The sequence below is a fragment of the Rhipicephalus microplus genome, chromosome 7, assembly GCF_043290135.1.
Source record: "Rhipicephalus microplus isolate Deutch F79 chromosome 7, USDA_Rmic, whole genome shotgun sequence".
Taxonomy (NCBI): domain Eukaryota; kingdom Metazoa; phylum Arthropoda; class Arachnida; order Ixodida; family Ixodidae; genus Rhipicephalus; species Rhipicephalus microplus.
Window position 1 is genome coordinate 87,638,142 of NC_134706.1, and position 19,430 is coordinate 87,657,571.

A 19,430-nucleotide genomic window follows, 5' to 3' on the forward strand; every position below is an offset into this window, starting at 1 on the left:
TCGATTACCTTTGGCCGCCAAATACGCAGGTACACCCCCTATTTTTCGTTGAAGAAACTCTCTAGCAGACACTGCCTGCTCCTTACCTGCGCTGGCGTTGCAAGGCGAGAAGGAGGGAGCGTACTTGAAGCGAGAGTGAGGAGGGAACGCGCATGCGCAGTGGGAAGTAAAGGCCAAGGGATGGATGTATAGAGGAGATAGAGGGGGAGCGATCATAGGCAATTAATGCTGCTTGAGTTGGCGTTGTGAAGCGAGAGAGGGAAAGCGTAGGAGAGGAGAGAGAGGAGGGGACGGGCATGCGCTGTGGTTCGAGGACGCCACCAGATCAATCGAGATCGTGAGATGCTCCGCATTAAAAAAATTGCCCGCAGCTTCCCTCGGGGGAACACTGAGGAGGATGCGGAGCATATAATTGGTTAACGGGGTGTTAAAGTGCGACTTACTTGGGTCGATGGCTAAATTGGTTAACGTGGTTGTGAAATGGGGTGTTAAATTGCGACTTACTTGGGTCGATGGCTAAATTGGTTAACGTGGTTGTAGGAGGGGGTGTTAAATGAGTGAACACGTACACACGTATGCGAAAGGGCGGCGCTGGTCGAAGGGACGTCGATCATTGTGTTTGTGGATTCGTTGGAATTCATTTCACCGCGACCTTGGACGTCGACGCGCCGTACAAACCAACCGACGAGCGGCAACTGAGCGAGCGAGCGCCGACCTTGAGTATATATACAGCGCGACGGCGCCTGCACTGTCAGCTGTTGAATGTTCTCGAAGCGCGACGGCGCATGCGCGTCCACTGGAGAATCAGGAGAATTGTAGAATGTTCTCGAAGGGGAGAAGCGCGCGCGGCACAGATGGTGGGTGACGGTGCATGCGCGCGTCAGCTGTCGAATGTTCGAGAAGGGGGAGAAGCGCAACGGCGCATGCGCGCGCGTCAGCTGCCGATGTTCTCGAAGCGCGACGGCGCATGCGCGCGCGTCAGCTGCCGATGTTCTCCAAGCGTGACGGCGCATGCGCGCTACATTATACAGCTAGCGAATGTTCGTGAAGAGGAGAAGCGCACGCGGTGTGTAGAGGAGGACGGGTGCACAGATGGTGGAGGAGTGAAGCGCGCGCGGTGTGTAGAGGAGGAAGGGATGCACAGATGGTGGAAGAAGGAGGAGGAAGCTTGCGGACGGCGCCGCACTACAAGCCTCGAGTATTAGATGCTCCGCATCTAAAAATTGGCCCCGTATCTGCATGTTTCACTGGAAACGTCGTCGAAAGGCGGCAGTCTTGCGTCTGGAGAGAGTGAACAAAACGTTTGTTTGATGTTCTGCGCACAAAAAATCGCTGGATTGTATTCTGGAGGCGCATCGTTATTCTCGATAAAAGAGTGCATAGGGACACGTTAGACATGGACGCATTCTGGCAGTCACCTTCGAAAACGAAGGAAGCCGTGTGCTCCTGTCCCGGAAGCGATGTGGTGTAGAATGCAAACCGACGGGCAGGTGCCACCACGTTGTCGTCTTAGCAAAGCGTTGGAAACTCTTGCCTTTTAGATGCGGAGTATCTAATACTCGAGGCTTGTAGTGCGGCGCCGTCCGCAAGCTTCCTCCTCCTTCTTCCACCATCTGTGCATACCTTCCTCCTCTACACACCGCGCGCGCTTCACTCCTCCACCATCTGTGCACCCTTCCTCCTCTACACACCGCGTGCGCTTCTCCTCTTCACGAACATTCGCTAGCTGTATAATGTAGCGCGCATGCGCCGTCACGCTTCGAGAACATCGGTAGCTGACGCGCGCGCATGCGCCGTTGCGCTTCTCCCCCTTCTCGAACATTCGACAGCTGACAGTGCATGCACCGTCGCGCTGTATATATACTCAAGGTCGGCGCTCGCTCGCTCAGTTGCCGCTCGTCGGTTGGTTTGTACGGCGCGTCGACGTCCAAGGTCGCGGTGAAATGAATTCCAACGAATCCACAAACACAATGATCGACGTCCCTTCGACCAGCGCCGCCCTTTCGCATACGTGTGTACGTGTTCACTCATTTAACACCCCCTCCTACAACCACGTTAACCAATTTAGCCATCGATCCAAGTAAGTCGCAATTTAACACCCCATTTCACAACCACGTTAACCAATTTAGCCATCGACCCAAGTAAGTCGCACTTTAACACCCCGTTAACCAATTATATGCTCCGCATCCTCCTCAGTGTTCCCCCGAGGGAAGCTGCGGGCAATTTTTTTAACGCTGCCGCGTTGAAACTTTCAAGCCAGTGCAGGCGGAGAATGCAGAGCTTCCAATGAGGTTAACACAATATTCCGAGCTTGGAGTGAGACAGCAGGGGAAAACTGCTTTCATGGATCGTTGAGATTAACAGAAAACGAGATAACCCCATATGGCATTTTGATTTTGAATTTCGGAGCAGCTTCACAAACGGCTTAGTCGTGAAAACGTGTTAAACAGGCCCATGGTGGCAAAACTATAATATAGCGAAGTCAAACATTGAAACACCCACGTGAAGATGGTTAGTTTTTTCTGTTATTTGTGTGGGTTGAGCTTGTATACTTCGTATACTTTGCTAACAACGAGCTGCAGCCAGGTAACTTATTAGACAGTTAGTTTTGGTTCAGCTGGCTTCTACATAATCCACATTTATGCATAGAGAGACAAAACAAGACTGTGTGCACACCGTATTATGCTTACTCGAATATGTTATTCTCTACTTTTATTTTTATTTTCCGTAAATGTTGCGTAGTTATTAGACTTAGGCCACCACATTGATGGGAGTGCATTAGCAGTATAGAGATGTAGCACATATTGCATGTAATGCCTGTTTCAGTAACAATATAAAATACGCACGTAAAAGCCCAGCGCTTTTCGGCTTGCTGCATTTATTTTGTGGGGAAAATATTTTTTTTTATCCAAGCATATCATATCTGCTACGTTTTTTCATAGTAGAACGCCCCGCAGAAGCTCAAGTTCTATAATTAAAAAGTGAAGTTTGATGTCAAACTGTCGCTTAACACTACCATCATCATGATAAGAAAAGAACCCTGGCAATGAGGAGGTGAACGAAGTGAAACTGCGGACAAGCAAGAAAGTTTTGTGTAGCTGCTAGCGGTGAGTATTCACCATTCGGTTTCCCTGTTCCCTTCAGCATTATCCTTTACTTGACCTAGCGGGTAATTTTACGCGAGAAAGCACATGTATTTGACTGGCAGTTCGGCGATGTGCCGATATTGGCTGATTGGTAGTGACGGCTCACGCATAGCTTCGGAAAGCGGAAATTGCAGGCTGATTGATTATCGAGGCTGCTGAGATGGAGATGAGCGATGTGATTTCGGTTAGCGCTCCATCAATTGCGCTAAGCAGGGACCTACGCTGCATGTTTAAAATCTCTGCACGGTGCACTCACGTAATGGGTGCTATGTTTCCGAGTACGTTGATCTAATCAGTGCTGACTATGTATTTTGTTTCCTAAACTTCCGATGCTCCATGTGTTATTGTCATGATATAAATGTGGGGACGCTTCCCTATTATCATCATATGCCTGTTTCTTTTTTATGTTCTTTTTGTTGTGTGGCTCTTCTGTATCTGTAGCGGGCCATGTTTACTCGGTGGTCTATCACATACGAACCTTGATTTGAAATGCCGGGTTGAACGTCCCAAAGCCATCATATGATAATGAGAGACGCTGTAGTGGAAGGCTCCGGAAATTTCGACTACCTGGGGTTCTTTAACGTGCACCCAAATCTCAGCCCTGGGACCTACGTTTCCACCTCCATCGGAAATACAGCCGCCGCAGCCGGGATTCAATCCCGTGACCTGCGGGTCAGAAGCCGAGTACCTTGGCCACTAGGCCATCGCGGCGGGGCCGCATTCGGACCTTATCTTAGCTCTTCTCCGGCGCTCTTCCTGTGCTTCTACTGCGTTCTTCACCCGTAGTTCGTGTCATTTTTTTGCAGTTCCACAATGGCTGACTGCCATGCTTCTTAGAAATTGGGTTTCGTGCAGAGCTCTGTTCGTTGTTTGGCAGCTACGCGTCATTTGACGTAGATGCACCGACGTTGACACCTACTGGCACCTCTCAGTCCCTGCGAACAATGACAAAGGCCATGGTTTGTCCCTGAGGTAGCTGAAGTTAATGACGCACACATGTACATGGCATACGCTTAATCCAGCGCGAACATAGCACAAACAAGCACACAATTACCACAAAGTTCCAGGCAGTGTACAAACCGTCGTACTCGATGTGCCTGCTGAAAGCCCCATATTAGAGAGAGATGCCGAAGTCCTCATGCACATACCACATAGCGCTTCAATAATGTGATCGCAACACATAGTGGGTGCACCGTAATGAACCCCAGGTGGTCGAAATTTCCGGAGGCCTTCACTATGGCACCTCTCATAATGATATGGTGGTTTTGGAACGTTAAACCCCACATATCAATCAATGAATGAATCAATCAATCAATAAATCAATCGCAACACATAGCGCTTTAGGAAGTTTGATCCGTGCACGCAGGAAGGCATTCCACTCGCCCTCGTTTTCCGCTCTGCACCAAAAGGTCAAACTATGAAAGCGCTTGCTGTCGCCATTCGTAAATGTCAGGGTGGACTGCATGGTATCACCTATCCCGGACCGCTGCACCGTCCTCCTCCTTTTCTAACCAAGGCCCCTTAGAAAGGGGGCAGGTGTAAGACATGTAAGGCTTGCTTGCAAACTTTCAAGGATCAGCTGTTGTGGCGCAATAGTTAAAGGCAGCGGGCACCTACCGTAGATAACCGAGCAGTTATGGGTTGGACATCGTGGGTCATTCAAACTGAAAACAACTTTTTAGGTTCATTTGTCCTTTTTATTTTACTGACATACATCCGCGACGGAAGTATGTCAGTGAAGTATTGGTGGAGCTCGGCATAACACAGTTTGGTGTTAAATCGCTTTCGTTCATTTTTTATAGCCGGACAAGGGGCCATTGGCAGACGCATTTGCTAATGGTAACGCATATGCTATTGTGAATAATAACCGCATAGGTAGCCACAGCTGGCAGAACTCTTGAAAACCTTTTATCCTATTAGCACCAACTAAACTGACCCCAGTAGAATCTATCAGGAATACAAGTGGCAAGTCTGGCTTGTACTTTCTCAATAAAGTTGCTGACCAATTATTTCAAAGTACTTTTAAGTTATCACCCTTCAATTTTATGAAGGAGCATCCAGTTGCGTGCTCTCTACATGTAATTACTAATTCAAATATCCTTCCAACGGGGACGTCTCCAGCCTAAAAAGTCTTGCAATGTTGCCTTAGACGATCTTGTATTAGGCATTTCACACCCAAGAAGTATGATATAGCTAGTACGAGAGTTGGGAATGTCACTAATATATGAATCAGCCTGTACGACATGCATGCGGAGCTGATAAAAGCGACAAAGTGCAGTTGCTGATACGCGGCATCTCAACGTGCTTGTTCGTTTCATATTTCATGTAGAAAACCTCCAATCCACGTAATTCTGTCAGCCTATCAAGTGTGAACGATGTGTAATAGGCTGATGCACGGATTGTGAACATTTAAATGAAAAGCTGAGTCAGGGGTGGCGCACCAGGCACGTGGCTCCCTGATTTTTTTTTCGATATGGCATAGAGAGTTAAAGATGGCAATTTTAAGGAGGTGCCCCTCCCAAAATCAAAGTGCCCCCCCCCTCACTGAAAAATACTTTTGGCTACGCGCTTGGCCTGAGTATAAAAGGCCATGAAAAATTTGGGAATTCTTGTTTGATATGTAAGGTTTAACGTCCCAAAACCACCATATGATTATGAGAGACACCGTAGTGGAGGGCTCCGGAAATTTTGACCACCTGGGGTTCTTTAACGTGCACCCAAATCTGAGCACACGGGCCTAAATTTCCGCCTCTATCAGAAATGCAGCCGCCGCAGCCGGGATTTTGGGGACCCTTAAGCTTCGCCTTTAAGTGTTGAATGCGATAGCGAGATCCAGCCCCAAGTGAACCCTTTAACAGCAAAGTGCACACTTAATAATGTGTTTTGTTACATACACACGAACGCACAAAAACACGCACAAAGTAGATTAAACCAGCGCGCGCTATTATCACCGAATGGACTCGTTTTCGTTGTGACACCTGTCGAAAAAAATGCGTAAACGGGACCGTGAAATACCTTTTCAAGTAACCATTGAATGAATTCCTTAGAAAAGTTTATTGCCACACGAATTCAACGCTGCAAAGACTTTAGGAATCCACCCAGTGCGAGTGGAGTTACAAAGGTTTGTCACATGCTTAATTTGCATTATCTCTTCTCACGTCCTGACGAAAGCACTGGAAGCTAAGCAGGGAGGGGTGCCAGGGCAAATAAACTAATGCCCCTCGTGACATTGAGCATTTTTTTCTTCGAAAGCGCGACTTTTTCAGTGTGATACTGCGCGCACGCGTGGACAAGTAGCGGCCTCCCGCGGCCACCTCGGTAACTTGATGTTTCGGTCACAAACGCACGAACGAATTTTCGCTCACAACCTACGGGGCCGTCGACGGCGGCGGGTCTTCTGCGACACGCGCTCTCTAACGCTATCGTATTAAAACAAAGTAAAACTATGTAGGCCATGAACCGTTATTCAGTTCTTTCCCTTCTACGAATGACTTCCTCGAACTCTCACTGCCCATTGGCTTGCTTTTTATTCAAAGTGTTTTTCTAATAGAAGGTTTTTCAAGAAGTCCATAGATTTCACAGCCTGCCTCTTTAACCACCTTCTACGATGAGGAGAAGCAGCGCCTCATAGAAAAACTACGCCAGGAACGTCGCTCACTTTTCGCCTCCTGCCTGCACGCAATCTCGGAGGCCATGCCTCCTGCCTTGTGTTGCGACCAGCCGCCGCGTGAGACCGCTCGCCTCCGTACCGCTCAGTCACGTGACATAACCATACCGCTCTGTCACGTGACATCACGGCTGCTCGGAAACAACTGTGAGAGCATTGTGAGAGCATTGCTGAGCATTTTTTAGGAGGCGTTGAGGAGAAGTACCTTATTGAGGGCGCTGCTGGTTAGAATTCCAAATCTTCTTTAATCTTAGCCAATGAACAACGTGAATAATTTTGTTCTGTTTTTGTTAGTCAACGAAAAGGTCCTTCTAAGAGCCGAAAAGAAGTCTAAGTGCTACAGTTACCAGGTAGTGTTGGATACGTTATCGTACTTTTGAGAAAAACACTAGCTTTCGTCAGTGGTTAGCTCATGCAGTGCCACCCATACATGTAGCAGGCCCAGCTAGGGAATTTATATTGTATATTGTATTACAAGTTTGTGATATATAATATTTGTGATAGAGAATGTTGTTTCAAGCACCGTGGAGGCGCAATCGAAAGGCAGTGTTTTTTTTCAGTCATGATTTAAGTATGTTCATAGGAGGAGCGAGCTGAGTAAAAGGAAGCAATTATGTCTAGGTAATTGCTTAGTTTTGGGGTAAGCAGTTTAGGTAACCTACTTAGGCAATTCCAGAGAAAATGATGTATGCAGCAAAAACACATAGCAGTCCAGTAATTGTAATTGTTTATTTGCTTTATTTAGTGTGTACGAGCCTGCTTCGATTAAAAACTCACGTTAGAGTAATATTAGTGTCATGCAAGAGTATAAGAATTCTGAATAACGACCTATACGCAGTAATATTTTTAAAACATTGATTAACAGGGTGTATTGAAAACAAAAGGTCTATATTGAAGCCCGTCATTTTTGGTGCAATCTAGCTTGTATGGTCACTCTCACGGTACACAGTCGATACTGTTTAAGGATTCAAGCTTGCGGCAATCATCGATATGATGTCCTAATTAACTTCAAGTAACAACTCTCACTTATTTCATATATGCTACTCTGACATCTTAACGCAAAAACAAACTGTTTTCTTGCGCAGAAAGAATGGCTAGACCAGCATTGCCAGAGAGCGACAAACGTGTACCTAGTGGGTCGGAGCTGGCGACATCGAAGACGTGTTGCTTGGACGACCTAGAGGGCGTTGAAGCCTGGCACGCGGTTGAAGCCGTCAAACAGACCAGTGAGAGCGAGGACGATGGCAGAAAAACTTGCTGTCCACCACAACGAGTGTCGGCATGGAACAAACTGCTATGGTGCGCTCAGTTAGAATTGCGGCACACCGTACATGGACTTTCGCTTGTAAGCTTTTCACAGCCTTTCCTTCATCAAACGGACGAGCAAGTGAGGCAGGTCACGACACTTGTGCAGAAGCTGCTGTCGACGCATCACTGTCTGACCGCCCTTGACATCGACACCGATAGTTTCAAGGGATCAGAAACACGATTCTGCGATGCGTTACGCGGGAACTGCTTCATTCGTTTCCTGAAGGTCAACATCACCACGTTTGCCCTGCGTAAGGACATCTATTCGGCAATAACCTCACTTCCAAACTTGGAAGAGGTCGCATGTCTGACCGACTGCGTATGTCCGGTGCAATTTTCTGCTGCGCTCGCAAAGCTTCTGCGAACGTCGAGGAAGCTTACAGCTCTGAGAATTCCCAAGTTGTACATGAATAGCACATGCGCAGCCATCTTTTTACCTGCCCTTGTAGAAAACGTCACTCTAGAGGAACTTTCTTTCCACAGTTCTGCCATTAGTGAAGCTCGACCAGAACACCGTTGCTCATTTGCGAAGTTCCTCGCCGACGCAAAAGTACTCAAGAAGTTGACTGTAGGAGCTTACAACGAAGTTCGGCCACTTTCCCTGAAATGGCTACTTGAGGGGCTGTTGAGGAACACCATTCTGGCAGAAATCAGCCTAGATGACTTCGTCGTAGATGAAAAGAATGCTGATTTATTGACGGAGGTTCTGAGTCACAATCAGTTTTTGCGGGTATTGAACATCTCAGCCTTGACCTACGATGCTTGGATGAAGATAGCGGGAGATTCAAAAACACAGTGCCAGACAGATTTTAGCCCCTGGCTACAAGCAATTGCAAAGAATGAAACTGTGGAGGCAGTTACGCTTCCCCTGAGAATTTGGGAACCCGAACAGTGGGAAGAACTTTTTCTGATCTTGTCAGCAAAAGCAAGACCCTTCAAACTGACCATCAAGGGTCACTGCAGTGAACGTTACTTGTGGGAGAAGTTGTGCGGTGCTCTTCGAAGGACTGGAATGGAGGAGCATGTTTGTTTCGACACAACTTTGTATATTTTGGACAAGCACGACATGCTAGACTGTAAGTCATTCTCCAGATTTCACTCGTTTCCTTATCAAGACAACCGTGGAGAAGTATCTCGGATATTTCGACGGCTGCCGTCTCTTACTCACGTGACCACTGCGGACCTGGAGATATGCATTCCGGACGTGGACGAGATGATCAGCGCCGATATCGCTTACTACATTGCGACAACGTGTGCGCTGAAGGAGCTCCACCTAACGATATGGCTGCGTCAGCTGTTTCCGGAAGCGGCACAGGTTGTCTGGGCCGCTATCTTGGAATCACTGCGACGGAACACCAGCGTGAACGAGCTAAGCGTCGTCACGTGGTTCATGAGTGAATCGGAAATACAGCTCTTGGCGGATACGTTGACTTCCTGCCAGAACGTTCGTCGGGCCCATGTGGGTGTCGGAGACGGTGAAGTTGCTGCCGCCTTTGTGCGCCGTCTGCGTGACGGAATCGAAGGCAACTACAGCCTACTCCGCCTAACTGTCGATGGCTGCCAGCTTACTCGGTCTACGGTGAGCAAAGAATGGTTCGCCATCTGTGACACAACAAGGCGCAACTCGGATCTTGTTGCTCGTGCAGCACAGTACCTTAATGGGAACCAAGTCGACAGGTACGTCTTCATTTTACATATGCACTTCGGTTGTGCATATGTAAATGTGCACAAATATGTAAGTGTGCAGATAAATTTATCAAGCGAACGCCGAAGGATGTTGTGTCGCGGGGGCCTACGAGCGCATTCAGGAAGAGTGAAAATTAATATTTTGGTTTCTTCCTTATCTCATTGGTTGCTCCATGCTACAACAATCACCTCCAGGACAATTCTTTCGCTCACTTTCTCGGTTTTAAGCTTTTCGATGGTTGCAATCAATGAGACATTTCGTTCCCTCTGCTAATCAGTGGTCTCCTTGATAATCAGCACAAAATGAAAACATTGCATATTTTTTTTCGGAAAAAATACTAAAATTTACCTTCCTTGTAAGTAAACGCAGCTACCTATGATGATAAGGGAAGCTCGCCTGATCTTCATTATTTTGTGACCACCACAAAATAATAAGGAACAAGTACTTTCCAGTTCATGCAAATGGTTTTGGGCAGTAGCACTATTGCAGGGCTTTGTCAATACCCCTGCAATAACCTTCAAATCGAGCGAGATCGATTGAGCCAGCTGCTGGACAGCCTTGGGCATGAAACGATAAAATGGTGTCGTCGAGCTTATTGACTTTTCTGACATTGTAAAGTACTTTAGATATACGAAAGACTCTGCATCTATGACTTGGAAAATGTGAAAAGAACAAAGTGGTCATTGCGGCATAGGTGTTATCGCTGTAGACCTGTTGCATGTAGCAGCGAATCACAGGTGCCTTCACCCGTGCTGATAGCCTGGATAGCTGGAAAGCTGCACTGCTTGGCCGCTCGACATTGAAGGGCCAAATGACCCTCGTGGCCCGGGTGCGTGCCGCAGCAGAAGGCTCAGGTGTCCCGCACTAGAAACTTCTCCAAGAGTTTGTCCTCAGTCACCGCTTAAGGCCACTTGTGCGTAGTACAAATAAATGTTTTTTTTTCCACCACCACCACTGCCACTGGAAATTTCAGCACGTGAAAGCCACCTACGCCGTGACATCGTAACGAAACGATGAACTTGAATGAGAGCCGTGGTGGCCTTCTGCTGACTGTACCATAAGAATTTTTCGCCAACACTCTTAAAAAAGGGCAGTGCTACTTACTAACTTTGGTGTAGTAAATTCTTGTCACATCATTCACAACCTAATTAGTAACTGCAGGTAGCAGACCATAGACGTTTACTACCTTGAAAGCAACCAGAGGCAGTAAATGCCTGTGGTCTACTATCTGCACTTACTACTTAGGTAGGGAATGTTGTGACAACAAATCACAACCTCAAAGTTAGTAAGTAGCACTGCCATTTTTTTAAAGAGTGAAGGGTGCCCAACCATTATTTCTAACCACCGAGAATTCCACCTTTTAGGAACACAAATACTTTTATTTGTAAACGGTGGACTTCTTCACAGAGTTCGCAAGTGGCGACGCCCACGTCTCTGAGCTGCTTGATCCTCTGTAGGGTTTGTTCATGAAGTGTGCTCGAGATGGCGTGAATGTCACCAGCCGCGATTAAGGAGGCTCACTGAGCTCGCGTGCAAGTGAATGTAACACAGTAGCGCCGGGTTTTCTGGGCCAGGCCGGGTGGGAGTGAGACGCGTGTGGCCCATTTCCGTGAAAGTGCTGTGGCGAAAGCTGGCTCACGCATATCTTAGAGCAATTGTTAGTAAATAGATCTCCCTTGCACGTGCTGTGGCCCCTCCGCTTCGCGCTGACAAGAGAGACTGCACGAAAACTTCTGTGACTGGATTAGGCCCCGTTTGCAAGCAATAGACTTTTGTAAGGTAATGCAACATCCGATTCAGTTAGCTGCCAGCCTGACTTGGTATACTATAACATTTGTTGCGATCTCTTTCCTTGCTTTACCTTTAAGGGAAAGTTATTTTTTCGCTGACAGTTCTGAGTAGCGAGGTATACGACTATCCAAAAAGGGACACCTCAACCACGGCCACTGGATAAAAAACAAGGTTTCTTATCCATTGGCCGTGCCATTAACTCTCTTCAGAGATCATTGTACTCGTGATGGAGTGTCGTTATATCACCTAAATGTAAGCTGACTTGTCTGTTCAAATACAGTCATATACCGAGCAAACTATGAGTTTTCAGAAAGAGGGCCTCGTTTTTCGTGATTATTTTAATGCCGCTATGCCTAAGCCTCTTTGCAAGCAAAAGTGAGTTCGTGTATTTAATATTAGCTGTACGTATACAAGTATGAAATTGATATGAAGCTCTCCATAAAGCGTCCCTCACTATAATAGCAAAGTTAGGCATTTAAAGCCCCTGATTTAGGTTTATTACGAAAACAGTTATGCTGGCACACTCAGTTGGTTTTCGCCTTCGCCATTATATGTACACGTATGTATGGCTATAACCGCGTAACTATAGATTGGTATGTACTAACACACACACACACACACACACACACACACACACACACACACACACACACACACACACACACGCGCGCGCGCGCGCGAGCACACACCCATATATATATATATATATATATATATATATATATATATATATATATATATATATATATATATATATATATATATATATATATATATATATATATATATATATATATATATATATATATATATATATATATATATATATATATATATAGTATGAGATATGGCACAACGGGAGCGTTGTCAACAAGGATAAATATATTTATTTCCCAACAGTTTCGGGAGGGGTCCTCCCTTCATCAGGGGATGAGTTATACTGACATGAGCTTCCAAACTTCGTTGCTGCCGCGTCCCACTCGCCTTGAAAAATGTTTGCGAGAGTGAGAGGGAACTACAAAAAAAAGGGGGGAGAACAAAGACGAAAAAGAAAAGAAAGAAAAGAAAGAAAGTAAAAAAGAGGAAGAACCACTGTCAACACTGAGAACGAAGCCAACTGTCCGTCTACATCCACATAGGGGTCATATCACGTGCTGTTCAGTTCTTGACGTGTGTCGGGCCACCCAAGATTGTGGCCGCGGTGCCGGGAGGGTCCGTCACGGCGTGCATAAAGAAAGGGGTTTCCCCGTAATGGGTCGGTCGGTGGGCGGCGTGCGTAAAGGAAGGAATTCCCGTTAATGGGTTGGTCGGCTATATACCTTTAATCTTCGTCGGTTTCCCTTCAATGGTCATCAAGTGGTAGGCGAACGTAAACACTTTGTATGTGCATGTGGAAAAAAAACAAGAAAGGACAGTGTACACCTACGAGTCAGACAGAAAAAAGCATGGTCTCCAGCTATCAATCTTTGTCACCAATTTTCTCCTGGCTTACTTCTCGGAGGCAGTTGAGTTTTCCGGGGTCCTCGTCGATGCCGGCTACTACTGTACGAAATTTGAAAATAAAATATGCCTCACGCTGTTCGCGCTCGCGTCTGTTTGAGAAACCGGACTGCAAAAGAGTTACGCTGATATTTTCAAAACTGTTGTTTGGCAGGCGCAGATGTCTAGATAAAGGTAGCTTCGGCAGTGAAGTGGCGTGGTACCGGTGATTATTGAACCGCAGCCGAAATGGCGTGTCTGTTTGGCCGATATATTCTTGTCCACAGATGTTGCAATGTAGCATGTATATTACTTTACTGGAGTCACAATTAGGGCTTTCAGTTATTCAGAGTTTGAAATCCGAGAAGTTCGCTTTGGATTCACGTGTTGTGACCATCTGTGGGCATACCTTGCATCGAGCTTTTCCGCAGGGATGGCACCCTGATTGAAATTTGGGGGTGTTTGTTTTTGCTCTGACAAGAATGTCCTTCAGATTTTTATCCCGGTGGTACACCACGTGAGGTGGCTTCGCGAGAATAGAAGTTAGTCGTTTGCTTTGCCTGATTATGTTGAAATGACGGGAAAGTATGTTGTTGATTCGTGGCGCTGATGAGGAGTAAGTTAGTACAAGGTTTTTTTGGGAAGTCATTTTAGATACTCTGTTTGGTCCCTTAAATATATCATTCCTGTTCACGTTGCGAGCACGTAGTATGGCATCGTCAATAATGTCTTCCGGATAATTTTGTTTTAATAAGGAATGCTTTAAGTGTTCCGCGTGTCTGTCAAATTCCCGCATATCGGTGCATATTCTTCGGTACCGGAAGGCCTGAGAATATGGAATACCCGTTTTTCAATGCTTTGGGTGGCTGCTGTTGAAATGTAGGTACATTTCACGGTCTGCAGGCTTTTTGTAAAGGTTTGTTGACAAGCGGTCATTTTCGACCGTGACAGCGACGTGTGTAAGTGGCGAGGTACTGTTTACACTTCTTGAACTTGTACTAAATTATAACCATTTTGAGTTCAACGGCAAGCATTTCCTTCAGGTCAGTGGCACTGCAATGGGCACGAAAATGGCCTCACACTTCGCGAGCACCTTTATGGCTTCACTTGAAATCCCATCCATTGAGGGACGCACCTTGAAACCTTTCTACTACAGAAGATACTTAGACGATATTTTTATGATATGGAACCATGATGAGGGAAGTCTTTTCCGCTTCATAGAGGATTTTAACAAATGCCACCCGTCAATAAAATTCACGCACAAAATTTCCAAAACTAGCATTAACTTTTTGGACGTCACTGTCACGGTCGAAAATGACCGCTTGTCAAAAAACCTTTACAAAAAGCCTAGAGACCGTCAAATGTACCTACATTTCAACAGCAGCCACCCAAAGCATTGCAAAACGGGTATTCCATATTCTCAGGCCTACCGGTACCGAAGTATATGCACCGATATGCGGGAATTTGACAGACACGCGGAACACCTAAAGCATTCCTTATTGAAACAAAATTATCCGGAAGACATTATTGACGATGCCATACTACGTGCTCGCAACGTGAACAGGAATGATATAGTTAAGGGACCAAACAGAGTATCTAAAACAACTTCCCAAACGAACCTTGTACTAACTTACTCCTCATCAGCGCCACGAATCAACAACATACTTTCCCGCCATTTCAACATAATCAGGCAAAGCAAACGACTAACTTCTATTTTCGCGAAGCCACCTCACGTGGTGTACCGCCGGGATAAAAATCTGAAGGACATTCTTGTCAGAGCAAAAACAAACACCCCCAAATTTCAATCAGGGTGCCATCCCTGCGGAAAAGCTCGATGCAAGGTATGCCCACAGATGGTCACAACACGTGAATCCAAAGCGAACTTCTCGGATTTCAAATTCTGCATAACTGAAAGCCTTAATTGTGACTCGAGTAACGTAATATACATGCTACATTGCAACATCTGCGGACAAGAATATATCGGCCAAACAGACACGCCATTTCGGCTGCGGTTCAATAATCACCGGTACCACGCCACTTCACTGCCGAAGCTACCTTTATCTAGACATCTGCGCCTGCCAAACCACACTTTTGAAAATATCAGCGTAACTCTTTTGCAGTCCGGTTTCTCAAACAGACGCGAGCGCGAACAGCGTGAGGCATATTTTATTTTCAAATTTCGTACAGTAGTAGCCGGCATCAACGAGGACCCCGGAAAACTCAACTGCCTCCGAGAAGTAAGCCAGGAGAAAATTGGTGACAAAGATTGATAGCTGGAGACCATGCTTTTTTCTGTCTGACTCGTAGGTGTACACTGTCCTTTCTTGTTTTTTTCCACATGCACATACAAAGTGTTTACGTTCGCCTACCACTTGATGACCATTGAAGGGAAACGGACGAAGATTAAAGGTAAATAGTCGACCAACCCATTAACGGGAATTCCTTCCTTTACGCACGCCGCCCGCCGACCGACCCATTACGGGGAAACCCCTTTCTTTATGCACGCCGTCACGGACCCTCCCGGCACCGCGGCCACAATCTTGGGTGGCCCGACACACGTCAAGAACTGAACAGCACGTGATATCAACCGTATGTGGATGTAGACGGACAGTTGGCTTCGTTCTCAGTGTTGACAGTTGTTCTTCCTCTTTTTTACTTTCTTTCTTTTCTTTCTTTTTCTTTTTCGTCTTTTTTCTCCCCCTTTTTTGTTTTTTTTTCCTTTTTGTAGTTCCCTCTCACTCTCGCAAACATTTTTCAAGGCGAGTGGGACGCGGCAGCAACGAAGTTTGGAAGCTCATGTCAGTATAACTCATCCCCTGATGAAGGGAGGACCCCTCCCGAAACTGTTGGGAAATAAATATATTTATCCTTGTTGACAACGCTCCCGTTGTGCCATATCTCATACCTTCACGAAGACTAACTGGCCCATTGAATTATTACTCCCACTATATATATATATATATATATATATATATATATATATATATATATATATATCTCTTCAGCGAAAAATGAAGCTAATCAAGAAGCGTGATTCTGCGTATTGGGAACGTACACGACCCCTCATTCGATTGTGCACCGCGTTAGGCAGAAAGACAGCGCGACGCAGTATGCACCTCCTGCATAGTATTTCCTTTTGCGCGTGCAGATACGGAGCAGAGGCCCTCGAGAGAATCGGCAAACACCCGTCGCTGCAGCAAGAGGTCGCCCATCTTCTTTCAGTGAGCGATGCCGACGCTGCAGCAATGGTGCGAGCAGAGCTGATAGGCATACAGTCTTTCGAAGGGTTCATGCGCGCGGCCGGCGTTGTCAGAAGCCGGGTGTGTTGCGAGAGGCGCGAGTACGGCCGCATGACGTTAGAAGACCTCAATGAAGACTGCTGGAGCCTGATCAGACGCCATCTCAAGGTGGAAGACGTCTCAGACCCGGCTGCCACAGAATTGACCGAGGACTTCTAGCCCTGCGTGACGGTGGCAGCGTGAATGACACAGAGTCACGTGCTGCTCACGCGGCTATCTCTGAAATGACGCCAGTTTTATAATGTTAACGTCAAGTAAACGCATGAAGCGCCAACGGCAAATATATGTATGCGTGCTGCCGCTAATGTACGTAGCTCGCGCCTGAATTTGTGGTGTTTTATTACGTCGATGCTTTTAATAACTTTCAAATATGCACTCTCATAAAATATACATTTCACAGATACATAATTGTAGCGAGATTGAGGCATTTTTTAAAAGTAATTTGCGATTTCATTGCACGGCTGCACAATGGCTGTGTTCTCAGCTCATATGGAACTGATAGGTATCTGGAAGAGAGTCACCCAGGATAAGGTCAATAAGTCAGAATAAGCTAAATGTGAAGTTAGACAGCAAACTAAATACTTTGAATGCTCTGTTGGCATGGTTTACCAGATTCCCTTCACATGCAACAACGGCTACACTGCACAAACAGGCAGATGCCTGAACACCAGATTGCGAGAGCACCGTTTTGCATGCTTTGCTTAGCGACAATGATGGAGTGCTTATACGCATGCGTCGAGTGGTCCAGATGCCGGGTGATAGGCCTCAACTATTTTCCTCTGCTGCGGTAATTTTTGTGCGCAATAAGAGACCTTGGTATATGTGAAGATAGCTAAACGGCCGCGAGTGCATCATTAGTGTGGCATGTAGTCATGGCTTACATGCCATGCATGTCAGGATTTCCACGTTAGGGTCTGTCAGTTGTGTTAACCATGGAGTCCTGTGATACCATACCAGTTTTTCAACGTGTTATGGCAACGAAATCATCGTAAGAGCAATAAGACTATGAAATGTTAGTGATGACATTCATAGCATACATGTCATGATTTTCATGTTATGACTAGTCACTCATGCCCGTCTCACCGTCATGTTATACCATACCGATTGCGGTACTGATATCATTATTGAAAAGGCAAGGAGCGCTAAAAGTCGGCAAGATAGATGGATAGATAGATAGATCGATAGATAGATCGATAAGATAGATAGATAGATAGATAGATAGATAGATAGATAGATAGATAGATACGTGGAAAGTCGCAGAGGCTCGCTAAGAAATGCTTGGAATTGAAAAAAAAAACTGCAGATCCCACGCACTGCGAAACTCAGTGAAATGCAAAACAGCCAGTAAGGTGCTCGTCATACTGCACACAATATTCCTGTCGCCCCACTGCAGTGGTGTAGTGGCTAAGGTACTCGGCTGCTGATTCCTAGGTCACGGGATGGAATCCCGGCTACTACGGCTGCATTTTCGATGGAGGTGAAAATGCTGTCGGCCCGCATGCTCAGATTTGGGTGCTCGTTAAAGAACCTTAGGCGGTCCTAAATTTTCGGAGCCCTTTTTTAGAGCGTCTCTCCTAATCATATAGCGGTTTAGTGCTCATTGATTGATTTGTGGGGTTTAACGTCCCAAAACCACCATATGATTATGAGAGACGCCGTAGTGGAGGACTCCGGAAATTTTGACCACCTGGGGTTCTTTGACGTGCACCCAAATCTGAGCACACGGGCCTACGACATTTCCGCCTCTATCGGAAATGCAGCCGCCGCAGCCGGGATTTGAACCCCCGACCTGCGGGTCAGCAGCCGAGAACCTTAGCCACTAGACCACCGCGGCGGGGCGTTTAGTTCTCATTAACCCCACATATCGATATTAATGATAATGGACAGACTGCTCCCGCGCAGTCTTTCTTTTGAGAGAATGTGACTAAGGTCTGTTTACCGTTGCTCACAGGTCATTACTACTTCGTCACCAGGCAGCCTACCAACACAGTGATGTTCAAAGTCGTTGGCCATTAACACCTAGAGGGTTGACAGTAAGCTGGTAAATCAGTGTAAAGACAATTGGTAGACGCTTTTTTTTCATCTGGTATGTTCTAGTAATAATCCTTCTTTAAAATAGAGAGTGACGTTATGGTGACCGAATATTTTTGTAAGAATAAAGTACGTTGAGCCCCCACCATGCCTCAAAAGACATTTGTAAGGCTGAAATAATTTTTCAAATTGATTAGTTGTTGATTGAATCGGACAAAATTCAAGGTTTGTGATGATTTATGGCAGCCTACTGTCAGCTACGTGCCGGACGCAGAAGATATGCTGTGTAATGTAGCACTTGTTTGTGCACATCACAGTGACGAAACCAAAATGCTTTGTTCAGAGGTTTTTTGCCACCCGGTAGGTGGCCATGAATATAGGCAATATCTATATTTTCAAAACGGTGAATTCAGTAAAGAAATGAATAAAACCCCGTTTGATGTTCTGTCTGTCAATGAGTGACATAGAGCATATGTTACAGCTTGCGATATTTTGTGGCCCCAAGCTGTAACAATATGAATCGTGATGCGGAAGTTGCTTATTGGGAACCTCGATGCATGTTTAACAGAGTACATTTTTCAAAACAGCTGCCGCTTGAAACGATAGAAGCTACTGGGAAGCACCACCCTTCGAGTGCCACTAATATATACCATCAAGAAAAAGCATGAGCATGCACAGCTCCTGAGCAATTATGTAATTGCGCCCTTAAGTAAAAAATTGCCCGCAGCTTCCCTCGGGGGAACACTGAGGAGGATGCGGACCATATAATTGGTTAACGGGGTGTTAAAGTGCGACTTACTTGGGTCGATGGCTAAATTGGTTAACGTGGTTGTGAAATGGGGTGTTAAATTGCGACTTACTTGGGTCGATGGCTAAATTGGTTAACGTGGTTGTAGGAGGGGGTGTTAAATGAGTGAACACGTACACACGTATGCGAAAGGGCGGCGCTGGTCGAAGGGACGTCGATCATTGTGTTTGTGGATTCGTTGGAATTCATTTCACCGCGACCTTGGACGTCGACG

At 46.1% G+C, this 19,430-nt stretch overlaps 1 protein-coding gene across 1 annotated transcript; it reads left to right on the top strand.

Moving 5' to 3' along the window:
* Positions 1 to 2,729: 2,729 nt before the first annotated feature.
* LOC142767542 (uncharacterized) lies at positions 2,730 to 16,793 on the top strand. The gene is made up of 3 exons (XM_075869433.1): positions 2,730 to 3,107; positions 7,899 to 9,798; positions 16,227 to 16,793. Exons 2-3 carry the CDS (start codon positions 7,904 to 7,906, stop codon positions 16,534 to 16,536), a joined length of 2,205 nt encoding a protein of 734 aa, XP_075725548.1. The 5' UTR covers positions 2,730 to 3,107; positions 7,899 to 7,903; the 3' UTR covers positions 16,537 to 16,793.
* Positions 16,794 to 19,430: the final 2,637 nt, after the last annotated feature.